The sequence below is a fragment of the Chelonia mydas genome, chromosome 1, assembly GCF_015237465.2.
Source record: "Chelonia mydas isolate rCheMyd1 chromosome 1, rCheMyd1.pri.v2, whole genome shotgun sequence".
Classification (NCBI taxonomy): domain Eukaryota; kingdom Metazoa; phylum Chordata; order Testudines; family Cheloniidae; genus Chelonia; species Chelonia mydas.
The window spans coordinates 137,775,590-137,799,381 of NC_057849.1; the positions used below are offsets into that span (position 1 = coordinate 137,775,590).

Consider the following 23,792-nt stretch of genomic DNA (forward strand, 5'->3'; position numbering starts at 1 on the left):
AAACCTAACCAGAAGCTTAATTATGTATTTGGCAATCGGGCACTGTGATAGCAGACACATTAGAAATACCAAAGATAGAGAGTAATGGGTTTTGGTCCTACCTACCGCTACGTTCAGTATCAAATTCCACAAAACCAAAGTGTAGCTTATTCCAAATTACTAACACTCCTCAAAGACAAATTTATGCAATTTAAACAGATTCTGCTACAAAATTACTCCACTGCTCCAAGTTATTTGGAAAATCTTAAGATGTTTCAGTTTGAAACACAAAACAATCTAAGGTTCTAAATTTAATTTAATAATCAATGTAAAACTATTTTACAAAGATTGCTAATATTGTTTGTTTCTGAAACCATCACTTCAAAAATGAAGTAACATTGTTTTTCAAAATATTTTATTTTTAAAAGCAGAGACTATCTACCAAATAATATTAACATCTATGCTATCCCACCATACAACCATGACTGTAGAACATGGTTAATTAAATCATCGGAATTCCAGGATAATGATTTTATTTAAATGAAAAACATACCAGGTGGGTTTACTGATTGCCCTCATCCCTTGGGTGCATTGTGAATCACTAAGTCAAAGGAAGAGCTTTTTAAACCTAAAAACTTTGGGTATCACATAAAAAAACTGCTCCTCTAGAGTTTGTTACTCTTTTCATAAAGTATTTTGAACAAAACACTTCTGCTTAGACTCAACAGAACTTGTTTCATACACAAGAAAAAAGAGATTCACCTAAGTCTTTTGGTTGATCAAGATATATTAACATTAGAAAGCAGTCAAACTACCATCTCAGGTATACTGAACGCACTCCACCTTCAACAACATAAGAAAATATTATATGCAAGACAAGAGAAAATTCAATGCAAAAAATAAGTTGATGAAATTTTAGGTCAAAAAATCAATATCCTTTTTCCCATACCAACCATAATCCATTGCTTTTCACACGTGCAAAACATAGTGCTGCTGCATATGCTGTTTATCCAATGTGATACTGAAGCACAAGGGAAGATATTATTGACTGCAGCACAGGGGTGCACAGCACAAGTTGCATGCATGAATGCAACAGTGGCTTAAAGCTCACCTTTATGTTCCCCCAATCCTAAGCAGAATTCCAAGTTGACATGAATTAAGACAGACTTCAGGCTGCTTTAAGTTACATCAAGTACCAACAGACCAAAGGGTTTCATATGGCAGGCAGGGATCAACCCTGATGTAACAGAACCATCTACTTCTCCTGTGCTGGTAAATAGACAGGAGGTGCTGACACAGGTGCCATTATGGTAACGTGTACACCAAAGAACCCCAAAATAATATTCTCTGTAATGTAATTTTAGTGTAAGACTACTTTTTTAACCTGTTAACTAAAGTAATAACTAAAAAAGGCTAATTTTATAACACTATGAACTTTATCTTGAGGAAAGTTTGTTTTTCTTTTAATCTGGTGGGACTTGTTGGCTAAGTGCATTTAGTAATAGGCTACAGAGAAAGACACCACTAGCCAGGATGGGAGAGCCTGAAAGTCATTTCTATTTAATGGTTCCATTGTTTTAAAGTATAGTTAAGAATAAGAAAGTCTGAAATTTGAATTTAGGCTTTGGTGCCAACTACCTGTATATACTTGGTCATAATAATTCTGCCTCAATTTCCCTATGTGTAAAATGATGATAATGTCTACCTACTTTACACAAGTTTTAAAAAAAAAAATCCTCGCAGTGACCTTGTAAATATCAAGCTTTTTTCAGTGGCTTATCTGAAATGTGTTTTGTGGAAAAGGTGGATTAATTGTGATCACTCCTCCGCCATTCACGTGGCTCATGGAGAAAAGGGATATTCTGGACCATGAGTCAGTGACCTAATTGCCTTATACCAAGGCCACTTTAAACTAGAAGAGGTTGACCCAGATTTGATCAGCGTTTTCCTATTATGAATGGACCTAATTGGGCCCATGCACAGCATGCCACTCACAACAGGAAGGAAGAGATACAAGTAATCTTTGTTTTACATTTAATTGACTTTGACCCCAGGGTGCCTTTTACAGTCAGGACACATTGGGAAGCCTCTGCAATACCCCAGAATCGGATGATTTTGCTGACTTTCTTACATCTTGGGGTTCCTGTAAACAAAACCTAAAAGCAATACTTATCAGATAGAATGAGAAAATATAAAACATAAGAAGATCACTGTTTGGGATTCATTATATCGATTTAAGGCAATTTTACATGAAAAATGCAAGCAGAATGCAGGAGAAGTGCAACTAAAAAGGGTGATTTTTTTCTTAAACTTGGAAAATACTCTGAATTTCTCATGTAGCGTTATGACAGCTACAACATTCCACCAGGCTTAATTTCAAAAAAATTTCAGTGGAACAGTATCCAAACAAAATAATGAAATTAGGAGTGAATATATTCATGTAAGGTGTTTCCTCATAGGCAGATTTGACAGAATTTGATTTCTGTTTGTTTGTTTTTTAATAAATTTTGACTGATAGCAATGTTTATTTACGCTTTTCTTTTAAATTATTTAAATTTTCACAGTTGTGGGAAGTTATGGAGAAGGTCAGGCAATAGTTATTTAATGACAGTAGATGGTGATTCAAAAAGTTAAAGCTTTATAAGTGTTGAAACACAAATTGTCAACATCACATGTCAAAAAATACAAAGTAAATATCCTTAAATCAAATTCTGAAGCAACATTTCTCTTACTTTGCCTATCTGTGAATGTTTATTCTTATGGATAGAAATATTTGTGTTGGTTTGTTTGCATATGGTAAAATCAATGTTTACCAACATTTACTGATAAAAACCCTAATATCTTTCCAAGTCTATTTATTGGTCAGATGTTTTAGTAACCTCCCATTTTTTTCTGCAATTTTGATTTTAACATTTGCTTTTTAAGGTTATTTTTCCTCTTCTATTGTCCAACACTAGCCCCATGATCTTGCCACTCTCTCCTTCCTTGTCCAACTCTCCTTTCAACCTTACTGTTTTGCCATTCTGTTTGCCCTCTCCCTTAATAATGTTATTTAAAATTACACCCTGAAAAAAGAGTCAGCTCTCTTACCAACCTGGGAGAGTCCAAATTCTAGTAACTTAGGGTATGTCTACACAACCCGCCAGATCGGCGGGCAGCGATCAATCCAGCGGGGGTCGATTTATCGCGTCTAGTCTAGACATGATAAATCAGCGCCTAAGTGTTCTCCTGTCGACTGCTGTACTCCACTGCCGCGAGAGGTGCGGGTGGAGTCGACAGGGGAGCAGCAGCAGTCAACTCACCGCGGTGAATACACCACGGTATGTCGATCTAAGTACATCAACTTCAGCTACATTATTCACGTAGCTGAAGTTGCATAATAGATCGATCCCTGCCCCCCCAGTGTAGACCAGGGCTTAGTCTTCCAAAATATGATAGCACTCCAGCTGTTACAGGAGGGTTTGGGGACTTGGGGAGGGAAAGGAGTGGAATTTTCAAACATCCAGTTCTGACATAACTCCCCTCCTACTGAAGTCAAGGTAACCCCCCGTTATTTCAATGGGAACAAAGTTCAGCCAATGCTGACCATTTTTGAAAATCTCACCACTAACATGTCTGTTTAGGGCAACATGCCTAAATCACAACACCACAGCCTGAAATGAAACCTTATGCATCACATTCACTTGGCAAGAGCCAAACAATACCTTAAAGGGTCTTCTGAAGGGTCTTGGATTTTCCAGGTGTCCTCCAAATGGTCTGTGAGTAAAAATGTCATTTGTTTTTGCAGCATAATAAGAATTCTAGAAAAATGGCACAGATAGTTTATCAATGTTAAAAACAATCGTTTCAAAGAAACAGAATTTTTAGATGAAGCTAATTTGTACTGTACTTTTTTGCCCTAAATTATAACTGTGATGGATTAAGTCAGTGAAATTGCAGCAGTGCGTTGCCTATTGAACTGGGGTCTAAGTTGCAGAGACTTATTTCAGATTTCAGAGTAGCAGCCGTGTTAATCTGTATTTGCAAACAGAAAAGGAGTACTTGTGACACCTTAGAGACTAACAAATTTATTTGAGCATGAGCTTTCGTGAGCTACAGCTCACTTCATCGGATATGTCCCCTGAATAGATATGTGGACACAGTTGGCAATGGATTGACAGAGCTAGAAGATTACCCAGAAGTCACCTACTACAGGACAGGCCCAACAAAGAAAATAACAGAATGCCACTAGCCATCACCTTCAGCCCCCAACTAAAACCTCTCCAACGCACAATCAAGGATCTACAACCTATCCTGAAGGATGACCCATCACTCTCACAGATCTTGGGAGACAGGCCAGTCCTTGCTTACAGACAGCCCCCCAACCTGAAGCAAATACTCACCAGCAACCACACACCACACAACAGAACCACTAACCCAGGAACCTATCCTTGCAACAAAGCCCATTGCCAACTGTGTCCACATATCTATTCAGGGGACACCATCATAGGGCCTAATCACATCAGCCACACTATCAGAGGCTCGTTCACCTGCACATCCACCAATGTGATATATGCCATCATGTGCCAGCAATGCCCCTCTGCCATGTACATTGATCAAACTGGACAGTCTCTACGTAAAAGAATAAATGGACACAAATCAGACGTCAAGAATTATAACATTCAAAAACCAGTCGGAGAACACTTCAATCTCTCTGGTCACTCAATTACAGACTTAAAAGTGGCAATACTTCAACAAAAAAACTTCAAAAACAAACTCCAATGAGAGACTGCTGAATTGGAATTAATTTGCAAACTGGATACAATTAACTTAGGCTTGAATAGAGACTGGGAGTGGATGGGTCATTACACAAACTATTTCCCCATGTTTATTCCTCCCCCGCCCCAAACTGTTCCTCAGAAGTTCTTGTCAACTGCTGGAAATGGCCCACCTTGATTATCACTACAAAAGGTTCCTCCCCCCACCCACCCCCCCACCCCTGCTGGTAATAGCTCACCTTAAGTGATCACTCTGGTTACAGTGTGTATGGTAACATGCATTGTTTCACGTTCTCTATGTATATAAATCTCCCCACTGTATTTTCCACTGAATGCATCCGATGAAGTGACCTGTAGCTCACGAAAGCTTATGCTCAAATAAATTTGTTAGTCTCTAAGGTGCCACAAGTGCTCCTTTCCTTTTAGACTTATTTCAGTTCCCACAGCTGAAAAGACATAGGGCACCACTCCAGAATATGGCCCCTTTGGACTGTACAGCAGCCAGATCTTTCCAACTGAAGATTACCCTGGTGTGGGGCAGAGAGCCATCAGATGGCACAGAGCCAGCATAGCAGCCTCCTATACTAACCCTCTTTGAGGGGGACATGGAGGGCACGGGGGGAGGGAGGAACAGGAGTGATGCAACCAGATCTTTGGTGATCCCTGGCTGGCAAATGGGACTACTAATTTTTTTCAGAGTCATTACCAGTCAGACTTTATAACATTAGAGCAGCCATATGCATTTCTAACATGCTCATTACTGTAATACCCATGCACTGAACACCACCTTAAGAACTACATTAGATTTGTCCATAAGGAGGACTACTCTTCACCCTCTCTTGATTGTGGCATGTATCAATATAAAAGAGGCTCATCTACCCTAGAGACATGCACTATTTCAGAAGCAAGTGACACAACCAAGTGGTGTTGTAAGTGTTTGTCACTACAACTGTTGTGTGTATGCAATTAAGCAGCCTTGGTTATGTAACACAGTGCAATGCCTCCACACGCAGCACTCCCTCCCACCCGTGCTTTACCTGTGCATTGTGACCCTTTTCCCATAGTTTCCAGCACAGCTGCCGGGAGCTCATGCATTTTTTAAACATATATGACATGTATTAAGTTATTTTCATACATAAATCTATCTTCCAGATGCATGTAAAATATAAATACAAATATAAAAAACTGTTATAGAAATTGTTTCATGTAGGCAGAGCTTAAATGATGCTAAGTTCTTCTTTTAACAACTGAAAATTCACCATAATTTTTAACGCTTCCTTTAATGATAAATCATTAATATTTCTAAAAGTTTTGAACTTGTTGGGACTACTATTTTCTTCAAACAAACAATTTTTTGATCTTTGAAACAGTTACAGTGTTCTAAAGAAAACTCATGAAAGAAAAGTATCTATACCAGTGGTTCTCAACCAGGGGTACAGGTACACCTGGGAGCATGCAGAGGTCTTCCTAGGAATACATCAACATAGCTATATATTTGCCTAGTTTCACAACCGGTTAGATAAAAAGCACAAACAAAGTCAGTACAAACTAAAATTTCATAAGGACAATGACTTTTTTATACTGCACACTGAAATATAAATACAATATTTATATGCCAATCGATTTATTTTATAATTATATGGTAAAAATGAAAAAGCAAGCAATTTTTCAGTAATACCGTGCTGTGATATAAGAATGGCCATACTGGGTCAGACCTAAGGTCCATCTAGCCCAGTATCCTGTCTTCCGACAGTGGCTAATGCGAAGTGCCTCAGAGGGAATGAACAGAACAGGTAATCATCAAGTGATCCTCCCTTGTCACCCACTTCCAGCTTCTGGCAAACAGAGGCTAGGAAAACCATCCCTGCCCAGCCTGGCTAATAGCCACTGATGGATCTATCCTTCATGAACTTATCTAGTTCTTTTTTGAACCCTGTTAAATTCTTGGTCTTCACAACATCCTCAGGCAAGGATTTATACAAGTTGACTGTGCACTGTGGTGAAAAATACCTCCTTTTGTTTGTTTTAAATCTGTTGCCTATTAATTTCATTTGGTGACCCCTCATTCTTGTGCAAGGAGAAGGAGTAAATAACACTTCCCTATTTACTTTCTCCACACCAGTCATGATTTTATAGACCTCTATCATATCCCACCTCCTCACCCACCTCCATAGAATCTTTTCCAAACTGAAAAGTCCCAGTCTTATTAATCTCTCCTCATATGGCAGCCATTCCATACCCCTAATAATTTTTGTTGCCCTTTTCTGAACCTTTTCCAATTCCAATATATCTTTTTTGAGATGGGGCAACCACATCTGCGTGCGGTATTCAAGATGTGGGTGTACCATGGATTTTTAGAGAGGCAATATGATATTTTCTGTCTTATTTCCTAATGATTCCCAACATTGTTTGCTTTTTTGACTGCCGCTGCACATTGAGTGGATGTTTTCAGAGAACTATCCACAATGACTCCAAGATCTCTTTCTTGAAATATAGTTGGGATTAGGTTTTCCAATGAGCATTACTTTGTATTTATCAACACTGTATTTCTTCTGCCATTTTGTTGCCCAGTCACCCAGTTTTGAGAGATCCCTTTGTAGCTCTTTGCAGTCTGCTTGAGACTTCACTATCTTGAGTAGTTTTGTAACATCTGCAAATTTTGCCACTTCACTGTTTACCCCTTTTCCCAGATCATTTATGAATATGTTGAATAGGTCTGGTCCCAGGACACCACTATTTACCTCTCTCCATTCTGAAAACTGACCATTTATTCCTATGCTTTGTTTCTTCTCTTTTAACCAGTTACCAATCCATGAGAGGACCTTCCCTCTTATTCCATGACAGCTTACTTTGCTTAAGAGCCTTTGGTGACAGACCTTGTCAAAGGCTTTCTGAAAATCCAAATATTTTTACACTTCATTCGCTAGAGTTATGCTCCTTTCTATTTTCCTCACTAGGATTTAACTTCCACTTTTTAAAGGATGTCTTTTTCTTCTCTTACTGCTTCTTTTACTTTGTTGTTTACCCACAGTAGCATTTTTTTGGTTCTATTACTATGTTTTTTAATTTGGGGTATACGTTTAAGTTGTGCCTCTATTATGGTGTCTTTAAAAAGTTTCCATGAAGCTTGCAGGGATTTCACTTTTGGCACTATACCTTTTAATTTCTGTTTAACTAACTTCCTCATTTTTGTGTAGTCCCCCTTTCTGAAATTAAATGCTAGAGTGTTGGGTTGCTGTGGGGTTTCCCTTGATCCTAAGTAGAGCAGAGGATCTGGCCCAAGAGGTGAATATAGCTGGACTGCTTGATAATAGTGACAGATCCTGTGCTCCAAGTGGGACTAAATCAAGAATTGCCTCTCCTCTTGTGGGTTCCAGGACTAGCTGCTCTAAGAAGCAATCATTTAAAGTGTCAAGAAACTTTTTCTCTGCATCCCGTCCTGAAGTGACATGTACCCAGTCAATATGGAGATAGTTGAAATCCCCAATTATTATTGAGTGTTTTTGTTTTTATAGCCTCTCTCATCTCCTTGAGCATTCACAGTCACTATTCACCATCCTGGTCAGGTGGTCGGTAATATATTCCTACTGCCATATTCTTATTATTAGAGCAGGGAATTACTAGCCAGAGATTCTATGGTACAGTTTGGTTCATTTAAGATTTTTACTTCACTTGATTCTATGCTTTCTTTCACATATAGTGCCACTCCCCCACCAGCATGACCTGTTCTGTCCTTCTGATATATTTTGTACCCTGGTATTACTGTGTCCCATTGATTATCCTCATTCCACCACATTTCTGTGATGCCTATTATATTAAATGAGGATATTGATATAAGACACTCTAGTTCATCCATCTTATTATTTAGACTTCTAGCATTTGTATATAAACACTTCAAAAACTTGTCACTTTTTAGCACTTTGTCTCCCATTACATGATGTAATTGAATGAGACTCTTTCATTTGTCTGTTTCTCACCAGATCCTACCCATATTTTATCATCTTCCATTCTCTCCTCCTTACTAGGACATAGAGAATCTCCATTAACAGATCCTCCCCTAAGGGATGTCTCTTTCAGAACCACGTGCTCCTCCGCACCTGTTAGCTTTCCCCCAGGGCTTAAAATTAAAAAGGTCATAGAGCAGTTTTAAAAAAAAAAAGTGCAAGCAATCTGGCTCCATTTTGGTTTAGGTGGAGCTCATCCTTCCTGCATAGTCTCCCCCTTTCCCAAAAGTTTCCCCTGTTCCTAATAAATCTAAAACCCTTCTCACTACACCATTGTCTCATGAATGCATTGAGACCCTGCAGTTCTGCCTAACTGGCCCTGTGCATGGAACTAGAAACATTTCAGAGAATGCCACCATGGAGGTCCTGGACTTCAGTCTCTTACCTAGCAGCCTAAATGTGGCCTCCAGGACCTCTCTCCTATCCTTCCCTATGTCATTGGTACATACATGTACCACAACCACCGCTCCTCCCCAGCACTACACACAAATATAATCTAGATGTTGAGAGAGATCCACGACCTTCGCACCAGGGAGACAAGTCACCATTCAGTTCTCCCGGTCATCGCAAACCCAGCTATCTATGTTTCTAATGATCGAATTCCCCCTAACTATTACCTTGACACTTTTGTATGTTTATTTCTGCTTTTGTAAGCAAGTAGTTTTTAAGTGAGGGTGAAACTTGGGGTACCCAAGACAAATCAGACTCCTGAAAGGGGTACAGTAGTCTGGAAAGGTTGAAAGCCACTGATCTATACATTCCAGAATGTGTTACAGTTCAATAATGATACATTTGCAGTTAACAGCACTGTGTCTGGGATTTCATCCATGTGTCTAGATGTCAAATTATTAACAACAGATTATGCAACCAGTTGTTTCTTACTGCTGCTTAATTATAATGAACGGAAATAGAACAAAATTAGTTGAAAAAGACAGCTGAAGATCATTTTTAAAGAATTAGTATTTAATAATTTAAAAGAGTCTTGCTTGTGTTCAGCGATATCTTACATTATTAAGAACAGAAAAATAAAAATCTGAATTTATTCTCTTTCTTCATTTAGGATAGATTTTTACTCTTCACTCAACTTGAATAATAAAAACAAAAACTGACAGTTTCTATGTCTGGGTCTCATGCACTAGTTACTTTTTAGGTTGCAAATATTGCAGAAAAATGTTTTAAATTCAGTGACAAGTTTATTTGAATTTAAAGATAATCATGAAAGTGTTTTATTAATTTAGTTTGTTTTAAACAGAAATAAAAAGGTGGCTAAGAGAATCAGTTGAAAATGTAGTATTTCAAAAGGCCTTTACAAGATCTCTCACAAGAGGCTACAGAAACTAGATAGTTATGGAATGAAAGGCAAAGTATTGTCAGAGAACAAAAACTGACTAAGACGCAGGAAACACAGTAAGAATAAGTGGTCAGTTTACATCATGGCAAAAGGTAAAGAGTGGAGTGCCTGAAGGTACTTATTAAATCTGGTGTTGTTTAATATATTTATTATAATCTAGAAAGAAAGGTGAGCAGTGAAGTGACAAAATTTGCAGGTGGCAAAGTTATTTATATTGATCAATTCTAGACAAGAATTCAGAGAGTTAACCCAAGACAAGTGAATGAGCAGATGAAGTTCAGTCATGATAAATTCGAAGAAATGCACACTGAAGGGGCAAATTTAAGCTACTACTACACCTGATAAGTTTCTAAATTAACTGTGCTAACTCAGGAAAGGGACCTGGACATCACTGTAAAGACCTCTGGCAGCTGCATATTGAGCAAATAATGATGCAGAGGGAATGGGATAGGGAATATTATGGAAAATATTATAATGGTACAGCTTCTGCAATATTGTGTTCACTGGTTACCCCATCTCAAAGGATATTATTACAGAATTAGAAGGGGTTCAGAAGAGGACAAAAATGATTGAGGGCATGGAAAAAACTCTTATGAAGAGAGATTGAAGAGAATGGGACTGTTTACTTAGAAAGGAGATCAATAAAAGGCAACATAATAATAATATATAAAATAATGAGTGGCATAGAGAAGGTACATCAGGAGTTTCTGTTCTTCCTGTCTCATAATACAAGAATACAGGGGCATTTAATGAAATCAAAAGGTGTCAGCTTTTATTTATTTATTTAAACAAAATACGTAATTAGAGCACGGAACTCATTGAAGCCAAGACTTGTCCAGGCTCTCTTTGAATCTTTGTATTTACATGGATAACTAGAATATCTAGAGTTATAATAGTTAATGCTAACAAAAAGATTATTGGAAGGGAGATAAAACATTATGTTTCATGGCTTAAACCAACCTGTAACTACTGGGTATTAGCATGAAACCTTCACGGAGGAAAGGTTACTTTGCATCTGAAGGTTTCTGGCACCTTCCTCTGAAACTACAGTGTGGGGCTACTGTCAGGAGACACGATACCGGACTAAATGGTCCACATATCTGATCTAGTATGGCAACTATGTTAAACTTTGGACCCAAACTACCAGACATTTTCCATTTAACAGCAATAGTTAAACTATGACAACAAAATTGAGCTTACATCAACTTTCTAGTAGTATTTCAGTTGTATCAAGGACAATCATTTTATTATTTTTATATATAAGGCACAACATACTCTCAGGTTTCATGTCAAGCAGGATCTGAATATCTGGTATGACCTGCCACTCAGATTTAAATCTTTCAAATATCAGTTGCTTCTTTAATGCCTGCATACGATGCACCTGAACCAACCATTTAATCTAAGAGCCAGACAAGCATGATTTAACCATAAAGTATTTTAAATACTGAATACACAAAAGTTAAGCAGAAATATCCACACAACATCATAACAACTGGATGTCCAATCTAATTTAAAATATCATTTTAAATAACTTCAAGGACTTATTTCTGTCCTGATTTAAATATTCTTTTAAAAATGTTATTTATAGAGCCTTGCCTACAGTCATGCTTGCCCTTGGAAACCTGCCCCTCTAGTACAATCTTCTTGCTGTATAGTTATGTGTCAACGAAAGCAATTACACTTAAAAGGGGAGTGGTTAAGGTTGCGTTTTGTCATTTAAAAAGAATATATCTTATGATTGCATGCTGAACACCCCAAACAGAAAGGCTAGCCAGACATTCATTCCACTTGTTCCCCTAAATTTTATGATTTTGCTGATATTACGCTAAACTGTTATAGTTCTTCCACAGAACCCAGGATGAATTCCTTAATCCGCACCAAAATTGAGCCAAATAAAAAGATTAATGTGGATGTAATTTATCTGTTGCAGTTTGGGATTTATTTATTTAAAAGGTTTAGTTTCTTATTACATGGGACACTTCACACAATTTTAGGATTAATTTGTTTTAAAAAAATTTTAGCACCTTTTACATTTCTAGATTAAATTCAGGCTATAAACCATTTTATTACTGTGGGCAGAGCTGGAGTAAAATACAGTCACTGCCCCCTGCACAAGTACCCCTCCACTCTGACCTTTGTTAAATTACTTATTATTCCACAACATGATCTCTCTAGTTATATAGCTCAGAGATACTGGCCTATTTTGCTCCCATAGTGCAATAGAATATCATGTTTAATTTACTTTTCACAAACCCCTAACTCTCAACATTTCAGGTTTTTCTCTCCCATATCTGTATTTCCTGTCTGTGTATCTACATGCATTTTTCCAAGCTGAATCTTTTTAATCTCTCTAGGTCACTTCATTATCAAATTATTACCTATTATCTCTTCTTCCCTTGTGGCTATTTGCAACTGCCCATCCACCAAGCACAACTTTTTATGAGTGTCATTAACATTTGCCCAGTTCTAGATCATTTATGAAGATATTTGGTTAGAGTGGACCCAACATTAACATCTTCTTCAAATCTGACACACTGCTATTTAAAGTCTTTTTTTTTTAAAATGGTCCTGCCTCCAGTTTTGAATCCATGCGACAATATTCATATCCAAGGCCACATGAATTTGTTTTGGTAGCAGGATTCTGTGGGATACTAATGCTTTACTAAGATCCAAATATTAATCTTCCAAAATCTCTTTCCCTACTTTTTGAGTGCCTTGATAAATTAGCAATGAAAAATTATTTTTAGTGGATAGATTTCTACGCTGCTTACTTCCCATGATTTTGTTCTTCTCTTGATACTTAGTGATTTCTCTTAACATTTCTTCTATATTTTATTAGAGATAGAATTGATAGTAAATTAATTGCTAGGATCACTCTTCATTTTGAAGACCAATACTACCTTTGCTTTTTCTAATGATCTGGCACATTCCCAGTGTTCATGACATTTCAGAAATGTGTCATTCATGAGTTTTACAAATTCCCTTAAGAGCACAGAATGTATATTATGCAGACTGGATGATTTGTGTATTCATATTTAATGTACTTTATTTCCTTACTTGCTTTTTGTCAGTAACTTGTATAACATTGTCTCACTTTCTATTTGTGTAAACTTCTCAGGTTTTCTTGAAGGCAGATCTTTTTGAAAAGGAGTTTAATATTAGAGCCATTTTGGGATCTTTATTTTCATTCAGTTCTTTAAATAGCTGCCTTCACTCTTCTCTACTGCAGTACTTTCCAACCCAAGAGATGCCAGACTACTCTAGGGGGATCAAGGCCAAAAGCAATAGATGTTGAGAAAGCTATGTGGCTCTGGATCTACCTTAAAGCACCCTGCAAAATTACTCTTAAGCTAAAGCTACAGGTGGCTCCTTGAAAACAATCTTATCTCCCTGCTCCTGCAACAGCCTATAATTCTGTGATAGATGCTCACTTGTACAGAGATCAGGCTTAAGCTACAGCCTATCAGGCAAAGTTCTTCTCCCATGGCACTCAGCTCAGCTACAAGAATATCTGCCACCCAGCCACTACAATACACCCCATGAATGGCTATCTTAGCAGCATACAGTGAGTGGGGAAATAGTAAGAAGGAGCAAAATGAAAAACATTTTTTTAAAAGGCAAAAAAAAAACCAATACAGAAGAGAGAAGATGGATGGGAAAGGAAGCACAAGTGTGCCAGGGCAAGACAAGGGCAAAAAGGGATGCTCATCTGCCAATCTGTCACAACTGGGAGCTCTGACTAATAAAGACTGGTAAAAAATGTTCTAGTGCTGTCCCTAAAAGCCCTTTTAATCTCTTAAAACATTTGGCTAGCATTAACTCATTCTAATTTTTGCTGACATCTTCTAGATCAGTGGTTCCCAAACTTGTTCCGTTTGTGCAGGGAAAGCCCCTGGAGGGCCGGGCTGGTTTGTTTACCTGCCGCGTCCACAGGTTCGGCCAATCTCAGCTCCCAGTAGCCGCGGTTCGCTGCTCCAGACCCATGGGAGCTGCTGGAAGCAGCGCAGGCTGAGGGACATACTGGCCGCCACTTGTCTTCAAACTGGCTAGCACATGGCTGGCTCTCCCCTCTTCGGGATGCCCTGCATTGTTCTTTCATAGCTGACGTTGCTTCTTACTCAGCAACTCATCATTGCCCGAACTTGTAAGTGTCAAGGCAAAGGCTTTTTCTGCTGTCCAAGAACTCTCTTGTTTGCAGTTTCCTGTTAAATATCAGGCTAAAGTTTTCACTGCACCCTCGGTAGACACAATGCATTAACTCAGTTCCCACTTTGAACCAACACCCTTTTGATTTGCATTGAGTCTGTTAACTGCTAAGCCGGGCTCTCATGGTTTCAAATTCATAATTTCAATTTTAGTTCTGAATGAAGTATTATTCATGTCCTATCCTAAACTGTTCTGTAGCATTGTTAGAGCTGTTAGAGAGTTGCCATATTACATCCCCAAAGCAACTGCATTTCAGTGGTTGGTGAAACTAATTGTGGGTAATAAAAACAAACTTCTGGTAGACTAAGGAAAAGTTTGATGAACCCATGGAAGTTTGACATTAAAATATTAACTAGATGTGTCAAGACATTTAATAAGGAAGACCAAAAATTTGATGTCTCCTATCTAGTTTCTTTTATTTATTCTGCATGCACCAAAACAGTCCCTTGAAAACTCAGGAAGTTGAGGCTTTAGTTCTAGTTTACAGCGTGCCTTTGCTTATCCAACTCTGTTAACTTACAGTCACTCATTTATCTGAGGGTATTTCAGTACCCAAATAGTTATAGTGGCACAGCTACAGCTGCATCACTGTGGTGCTTCAATGTAGACATTACTAACGCTGACGGGAGAAGTTCTCCCACTGGTTTAGTTAATCCACCTCCCTCAGAGGAGGTAGCTAGGTCGACAGAAGAATTATTCCGTATACCTAATGTGATCTACACCAGGGGGTAACTCAGGGGTGTGGATTTTTCACACCCCTGAGAGACATAGAATCATAGAATATCAGGGTTGGAAGGGACCTCAGGGGGTCATCTAGTCCAACCCCCTGCTCAAAGCAGGACCTAATCCCCAATTAAATCATCCCACCCAGGGCTTTGTCAAGCCTGACCTTAAAAACTTCTAAGGAAGGAGATTCCGCCACTTCCCTAGGTAACGCATTCCAGTGTTTCACCACCCTCCTAGTGAAAAAGTTTTTCCTAATATCCAACCTAAACCTCCCCCACTGCAACTTGAGACCATTACTCCTTGTCCTGTCATCTTCTACCACTGAGAATAGTCTAGAACCATCCTCTTTGGAACCACCTCTCAGGTAGTTGAAAGCAGCCATCAAATCCCCCCTCATCCTTCTCTTCTGCAGACTAAACAATCCCAGTTCCCTCAGCCTCTCCTCATAAGTCACGTGTTCCAGACCCCTAATCATTTTTGTTGCCCTTCGCTGGACTCTCTCCAATTTTTCCACATCCTTCTTGTAGTGTGGGGCCCAAAACTGGACACAGTACTCCAGATGAGGCCTCACCAATGTCCAATAGAGGGGAACGATCATGTCCCTCGATCCGCTGGCTACGCCCCTACTTATTGATCACAAAATGCCACTGGCCTTCTTGGCAACAAGGGCACACTGTTGACTCATATCCAGCTTCTCATCCACTGTCACCCCAGGTCCTTTTCTGCAGAACTGCTGCCTAGCCATTCAGTTCCTAGTCTGTAGCGGTGCGTTGGATTCTTCCGTCCCAAGTGCAGGACCCTGCACTTATCCTTGTTGAACCTCATCAGATTTCTTTTGGCCCAATCCTCCAATTTGTTTAGGTCCCTCTGTATCCTATCCCTACCCTCCAGCGTATCTACCTCTCCTCCCAGTTTAATGTCATATGCAAACTTGCTGAGGGTGCAATCCACACCATCCTCCAGATCATTTATGAAGATATTGAACAAAACCGGCCCCAGGACCGACCCTTGGGGCACTCCACTTGATACCGGCTGCCATCTAGACATGGAGCCATTGATCACTACCCGTTGAGCCCGACAATCTAGCCAACTTTCTACCCACCTTATAGTGCATTCATCCAGCCCATACTTCTTTAACTTGCTGACAAGAATACTGTGGGAGACCGTGTCAAAAGCTTTGCTAAAGTCAAGAAACAAAACATCCACTGCTTTCCCTTCATCCACAGAACCAGTAGTCTCATCATAGAAGGTGATTAGATTAGTCAGGCATGACCTTCCCTTGGTGAATCCATGCTGACTGACATACATAGCTACACCAATGTAAGTTCCCAGTGCAGACCAGCCCTTAGTAAACACTTGAAAACAGACTAAATTTATTTGTAGAGCAATTGTCCAGAGGGAACATGCATTTATTTCTAATTATTGCAGGTCAGCATTGGTCCCACAGTAATCATTTGCCCAGTTTAACATACAAATTTTATTTAAAAAAAGACTCATTATGGAGGTGTCAGTAAAGGCCCCATCTAAATTTGGTGAATTAAAAATCTAGAGCAACATGAGCTTTTTAACTACATGAATGTTAAGTATGTCCAATTATATCTATTTCCGGAATTTTTTTTTTCTTATGCATGTCCTAAAATATTTCTGGTAACTAAAAGATAATCTCTTTGCAGAGGAGAGTACTTAATTTAAGCAAGATGTGCACTTTGTCCTTTGGTCAGCCACTGGGGTGTGTGGGCTCACGATCGGTCCCTGTGTTCTTCATCCAAAACTATTATATTGTACTTCAGATGAGTCATTCAGTAATAAACCCTTTGATCTGTGCTTTAGGTGGGAGTATTTTATGAAGTAAGGGAAAACGTAGTGCATCGCCAAATTTCTTGAATACAGGCTGCAATCAATCCAAGTTTTAATTTAATAGTTCCCCATGATCTATTGAAATTGCAAAGTCATTCAGCACCCAGAATTACACTGACCTGCGCTGATTATCCTGTGTTAGAAACTGATCTCCCCATTTCCTGACTATCCTGAAAATGTTCTGACTCCACTGTAAATAGTTCCAACTCTAAATCACACAGAGTTCTGATTCCCAATAACCATGTCCATGCCAGAGAAATAAAAAGCCAGTATAAGTTTAGGACTGGTACACAGGCACATAAGAAGCAAAAGAATCAAGATTTAAAATCAGAATGTCATGATTCATGCAAGCCAATACCTTTTTCTATACTATGTAACAGTTGTAACATTTGAAAAAGTTCAGATGCAGCAGAGTTTACCCATGACCAGTAAACTTTAGTACTATTTAGATGTAATTTAACACAAATAAATCTTATGACGTTAAGTTTCAAAAGATGATTTATTACAAGACAAGGGATCAAGAGACTTAAAAGTCACGTCAGCCCAGCCAACACAGCAAAATTTTAAATATGAAGGTATAAAGGAAATAAAAAAGAAAGACAAAAAAAGGAATATATTTCACTTCAACTTACCATGGGAGGTTTCCTAATAAATTTCCTGAAAGGTGGTTTCAGGAATCTTATAGGTTTTTGGAATCCATCAATTTGAGAGATCTGTAATTTTGAAAAGCTACCGTTGTGCTCATTCCTGATTGGATACAGAAAATAAAAAAGGAATGAAAACTAAGCCAGCAATATTTCAAAATTAAGCTATTTGAAAAGTTTAAATTACGTACAAGTACAAAAATATGTTAAACTGGCACAATAATTGACAAATTACTAGTGGTCCATTTTCACTGTCGAAACCAAAGTTAAATGAAATCATCATTGCATACTGGTACACAGATAATAGACAAGCTAGTGATTCTCTGCGCCTTCTTTAAATCCTCATTCTGCAACTGGAAATCTTTGTACAAATGATTCAGTGATGCATGTGCTTGGCCATCACTGCCCTCTGCTGGCTGGAATATGTTAGATCTTCTTTTAATTATTTTACAGCTTGAACTTGTCTCAGCCTACTGTGGCTGTCCAACATAGCTCTATGTCTTAGCGTTCTTATAAAATGGAGAGTTCTATTAGTTCAAATGGAAGAAGTCTACACTTTTGGAGCTAAAGATCACAAGCTCTATTCCTCATACCACATTCAGTACAGTGTGACATCCAGTGTCTATTTATGTACCAACAGGATTTTCAAAAGCATATAAGGGCATGTCCACACACTACAGCAGCACTGATGCAGCTGCACTGCTGCAGCGCATCTGGTGAAGATGCTCTATGCCGACAGGAGAGAGCTCTCCCATCGGCATAATAAAATCACCTTCATGAGCTGCAGAAGCTGTGGCGGTGGGAGAAACTCTCCGCCAACACAGTGCTGTCCACACCAGCGCTTATGTCGGTGTAACTTATGCCTCTCGCGGGGGTGGTTTATTCACACCCCTGAGCGACATAAATTCTGCTGACATAAGTTGTAGTGTAGGTAAGTGATTTAGGAATGCAAGTCCCATTGAAAGTCATGTACTCAAATACTGAATACCAGGGTTTCTCAACATTTTTTTTCTGAGCCCCTCCCACACCCCCAACAAGCTATATAAACTCCACGGTCCACCTGTTCCACAACTCTTTTTCTGCATATCCAGTAGATTAAAAGCCATGGCTGGCATTAGCGGGTAACAAGCAGAGCAAGTGCCTGGGGCCCCACGCCACAGGGGGCCTGCAAAGCTAAGTTGCTCAAGCTTCAGCTTCAGCCCCAGACCCCAGTGAGTCTAACACCGGCCCTGCTCTCTGGTTTATTTTGGCAGACCCCCTGAAACCTGCTCGTGGCCCTCCAGTGGGTCCCGTGCCCCTGGTTGAGAACCACTGCTGAATACAACATACTCTTAGCACCCTGGATTAAGAGGAGACAACAAATTTTGAAGGTGGAATTTTAAAAATCTGGTTGTAACCAAAGTTATGCATGTCAGATTAGACAATCAAATTATCCCTTCTAGGCTAAAAAACTATTTACCTATGAAAGTGCAGGATATGAAGAAACACTGCATGAATGATGAAGAATCCTTGGCGCTATATGCCACCAAAAGCAGCAAAGGTGCAAAGCGCAAGAAGAAAAACTATATTTCTTCTCCACATCCTGCACAAAATTATATGTTTTTCCTACAACTTTTGCAGATTTCACAATTGTACATTGGTGTCTTATATACAGTTTAAATATAAAGCTGAAAAATAACTGCCTGAAACATAAGACTGGGGTTTATGGTTAGCAGTTTCAAACGCATAAAGCCTGGAATGCTGCTTTAAAAATGCCTTTTATATTCTCTCCTGATAGAAAGAAAATAGCTCATTAGTGTAAGCACCACTAAAAAGTCCTCTAAATAAAACCATACAGAATTTGTAATTTTTAAAGTTCTAAATTAAAACAGACATTATGCAGTACACACAAGAATGCTTACTGATATTATACCCTTCAGTCTCCTTCTTGAACAGGCCATGCCTCTCCCTTCCCTCCTCCCTCTCTCATTTAGTATACCACAAATACAGTAGTGTCAACATCTACCTAAGAAAAGATTTATCATAAAAAGAAGCAGCCACTACAAGTCAAGATTTAGCTTTGGGACTATACAACCGACCATTTCCATTTGGCTACTCAAGTTGCTTAGCACCTACTTTTAAATAAGAATTTATAGTATGGCCTAAAAGCATTTAAAGGTAAATCTCTACTGTTTGAAAATATATAGTTATAAAATGAATTCCAAGCACACCCATTGAGATATACTGGATGAGACTTGAATAGCAGTGAGTCAAGCTAGTCAGTTACATAATATATTCTGTATGATCTTCCATGAAAGTTCTCCTCAATTTAAAAAAAAAAAAGAGAGAGAGAGAGAAACATGATGAGGATGTTACAAACTGACAAAAAGAAAGGAAATTAGTTCCTTCTCCCCTTCTGAAGTCTGCACCCAGTCCAAGCCACAAATTAATTTTCTAATCAGCAGGTATTGCAACTTACTGTGTAACAGACTTTGTATTTAAAATAAATATGCACTTGCATGTTATGAGCTATCATCAAATCAAGCCTTTATTATAATTTGGCAGTTTCCTCCACAATTATTCTTTTCTGTACAAAGAAGTAATCTCTATATATTCAGATTAATCTTTTAAGGTTAACAAGTGAAGTAGTAAAATTGAGTTAAGCAGACATTTCTGTGCTGAATGTCCCCACTAATCAAGCAGTGGGAGGCACTCAGTGCAGTAATTAACTAAATCTTTTGAAAAAGATCTCTCTAAAATATTCTCGGAACTTCCGGCTTCACTGAAGGTATTCCAGATGGGGACATCACAAATAGCAGTGGTCGCACAGAACAATTAATTCCAGAATACTGTCAGTGAACCAGAGAATTCCAAGAGAATTTTACAACAAAGAGGAATTTTTAAATGGTTAAAAAAATCTATTTGAACTGAATTCCTTCCTCCTTCCCAGAGCCTGGCCAGTGGGAACATTAGACACTTAAAACTTAATTTTGATTTTCACATTGCAGTTCATCTTTATTAAAAGTTAACTGTTCTCTCTTTCAAGGCTGTTCTTTGTACTTCAGAATAAGTCTAGGTATGTTTATAGTGGATTTCAATTGAATTTGATTTTGAGACTCAAAATTCAAGGACCAACCTTAAAAACAGATGCAAAAATTTCTGATGACCCTACAGACTCAGGCATACAGATGTATTCACTAAAGGTAGATTACCTTTGAATTACACTGTCTATGTGAAACAATCTCTCATCTTCATTCTGCAGCCTCTCTTTTCTCCTCCTCTCTATATCATGACGTAGATCATTTGGATCTTCTAGAACTCTCACAACAGTCTAAGTAATAGGAAGGGAAATTTTATTGAAATTATATTGGATATATAAAATTAATTTAAAGGCAGGTTACTTGATCCACACAGTAGGTGCTGTGGCTTGTCTTGTGCTTGCAAAACCATTTAAAAGAAGTGTAACCATCTGAGGGCAGGTAGGAGCCAGGCATGCACATTGACCCATGGATACAAAGTTCAGACTTTGGTTAGAAAGAACTCAGCTCTGCAACTATCTGCTGATCCTCTCTGCTTTGTTTTACTAATTACAATATCTCAAAGTAACAAGGAAGAAGGGTCAGCGTACAGCTGAAGAGGCAAAATATTCACAGAACTCCGTTACTGGTACTTAGGCTGCCATTCTCCTTCATGTAGTTACCTCTAAATTTGCACTGTAGTAGATTAGCAAGCGGCAAGAGGGCAGAATACTTAATTAAAAGACCTCAGGCCTTCCCTCCTGAAATGAGCATCCTATTTAGCTATGGAGTTGAGAAAAAAAAAGTGCTGAATAAACTAAGCTATGAGTGGTTTCAGAGTAGCAGCCATGTTAGTCTGTATTCGCAAAAAGAAAAGGAGTACTTGTGGCACCTTAGAGACTAACAAATTTATTTGAGCATAAGCTTTCGTGAGCTACAGCTCACCGAACGCATCCGATGAAGTGAGCTGTAGCTCACGAAAGCTTATGCTCAAATAAATTTGTTAGTCTTTAAGGTGCCACAAGTACTCCTTTTCTTTAAGCTATGAGTGGAATTCCAAGTGGGATCCTTACAAAGAAAGGTACATTCATGAGACAGACTGGGAAGGTGGCTCCTCTGTTACAAAGCGCTCCAAGGCTCCTCAGCCCCAACTCTGGTGATATGATTTATCAAGGCTGAGGAGAGAGATATCAAAGGGAACACTCAACCATTACAAGACCCCGGGGCCTAGAAAAGGAAGAGGGTACAGGTGAGCTAAGAGGGTCTGCCCCAGGAATCAGTGAGAGCTGACAGGCTAGCAAGGAGACACAGAGTGAGAAATGAAGGAACTGAAGTAGTGGCAGTCGGCTTCTCATAACCCAGAGATGGAGATAAATGGGCTGGCTGAAACATGTGAAAGACTGCAATCAGGGGTTAAAGAGAAATATGCATGTGGATTTTTATTATGTTGATCCTTTGCTCTGTATGCTTTGTACCATTAGTGAATGAATAAAAAACGGGGGCAAGGGGCTGTATTTTGAAAAAAGCTGTTTTGGAATCATATTAACTACCTCAGTGGTCACAGGACCCGAGTGAAAGTGGTGACAGGTGCCAAACCAAGTTGGTCCTGCCACATTAACACAGGTAGGAAACAGGTGAGCTGACAGCCATAAACCCAGTTCCAGAGTAGTTGAAGTACATGGTTCCACACAGAGTAAGGTGCAAGAAGCCAGGTCTGCCACCTAGGGGGTACTTGAGAAGGACTAAAGGGGCTCAAAGTTCACCCGGTAACTGTGACACCCAGATACATTACTTTAACCATCTGGATAATCTCTAGATAGAGATCTCTTCTCCTTTGGTCTTGTTACCAAAGTCCTAAAATAAGATTACTTCCAAATTGGCTTAGTTTTCAAAGGTCTGTTTTCACATCTAATTTATTCAGCTAGCCTTCCTCAGCATGGTTTGAAGCTTTGAGTGGAAGATATAGATATATGTTCGGCTTTCCCTTTGGAAAATACTAAACAAGAGGGGTCCATCATTAAAGTCTGGATTTTACTCAGCCGCCAGGAAGACAACTTTTCTGGAAAGAAAAGGTAGAGAACAGTTCCCCAACATTCAAAAAGAGTAGCCATAAGCCGACTAAGAACCTAGCTCAACATACAGAATTTAACAGGCTGGTGAACTGGGGGAATTAGACCTTTGAGGGAATGCTTCTCCATACAACACTGAGCTTGGCAACAAGGGCTTACCTCTTGAATGTTTCTTTGAAACAGCTACATCAAAACTGATCTCTCAGCATGTTGTTTCTTAACAGAGAACAGAGGACAATGGGATTCTGAACAGGCTGCTATAACCAATTATTTGTCTATAAGTACTTCTGATCGGATGATCCAAAGCCTCAGATGGAAAGGCCTATTCCCACTTTTCTTATTTGCATCTTGTTCTGATATCAGAGAACACCAGCCAAAGTATCCTCAAGTAGGTGTCCTTTTCCCAAACATTTTAAGTACCTAGTGTGAAATACAGTGCAGTGCTTGAAGCCTGCGTGCTTTTCTGGATCCACATTAACTAGTTCTAACATTTTTTAAACAATATGTAAATACAACTATAATCATTGAAGTACATTGACAATACAGTTGGTTTGGGGTAAATAGTGCTGAGGCTGCTTGCTCCTACAAAAAGAGAAATACTCAGGACAACTATTTAGTTTAGTGGGAGGGGAAGAAGGTTAGAGCCTTTTAGAACCTCAGAGGGAACACTGGATCCATGGATTAACTGGCATCAACTCAATATTATTTAAACTGCTTTCAAATGGTTTTGGGTTCACAAAGCATAGCATGAGTACTCAAAAACTTCAGTTAGCAGAGAACACATTTGCCTGCTTATTGAGTGGGCAGGGAAATACATAACACCTGGACTGTCAAGATTCAGTTTCTAAATCTAAGTGCAAAAAAAAGTAAAAAACATAATATTAGCTTAAAATTTTTGGTGGTTCAGTATTTGTATACTAATGGGAATGTTATGGACGAGTTACAAGAGTATGAAAAAAGGATAACAGAAGTGCTGACAGATTGTCACTGTAACTTATTCTCCCCCCATAAAAAACAAAAAATTAACATACCTGTCCAGATTCACATGGCATAGCTAGTTTATTCTGAAGTTCTGCCAAGGATATATCAATTCTCCTGAAGTAATAAGCCAAAACGATACAAGAATGAGTATGCCACATTTAAACATGGAAGAGAATGATCACTTTAAACTAAAAGCCATTGTTATTATGGCCATTCTTAAGA

At 38.8% G+C, this 23,792-nt stretch overlaps 1 protein-coding gene across 12 annotated transcripts in view; it reads right to left on the reverse strand.

Moving 5' to 3' along the window:
* BCLAF3 (BCLAF1 and THRAP3 family member 3) overlaps positions 1 to 23,792 on the reverse strand; it is a 62,026-nt gene that overhangs the window by 11,545 nt on the left and 26,689 nt on the right. For 5 of the 12 annotated variants that reach the window (XM_037901455.2, XM_037901449.2, XM_037901462.2 and 2 more), the window contains 4 exons: positions 23,621 to 23,684; positions 20,716 to 20,834; positions 17,513 to 17,627; positions 3,684 to 3,779 (listed from right to left, as the gene is read on the reverse strand). In XM_037901455.2, coding sequence (XP_037757383.1) covers positions 3,684 to 3,779; positions 17,513 to 17,627; positions 20,716 to 20,834; positions 23,621 to 23,684 — 394 coding nt within the window. The other 7 variants (XM_037901484.2, XM_037901475.2, XM_037901480.2 and 4 more) reach the window with 5 other exon arrangements.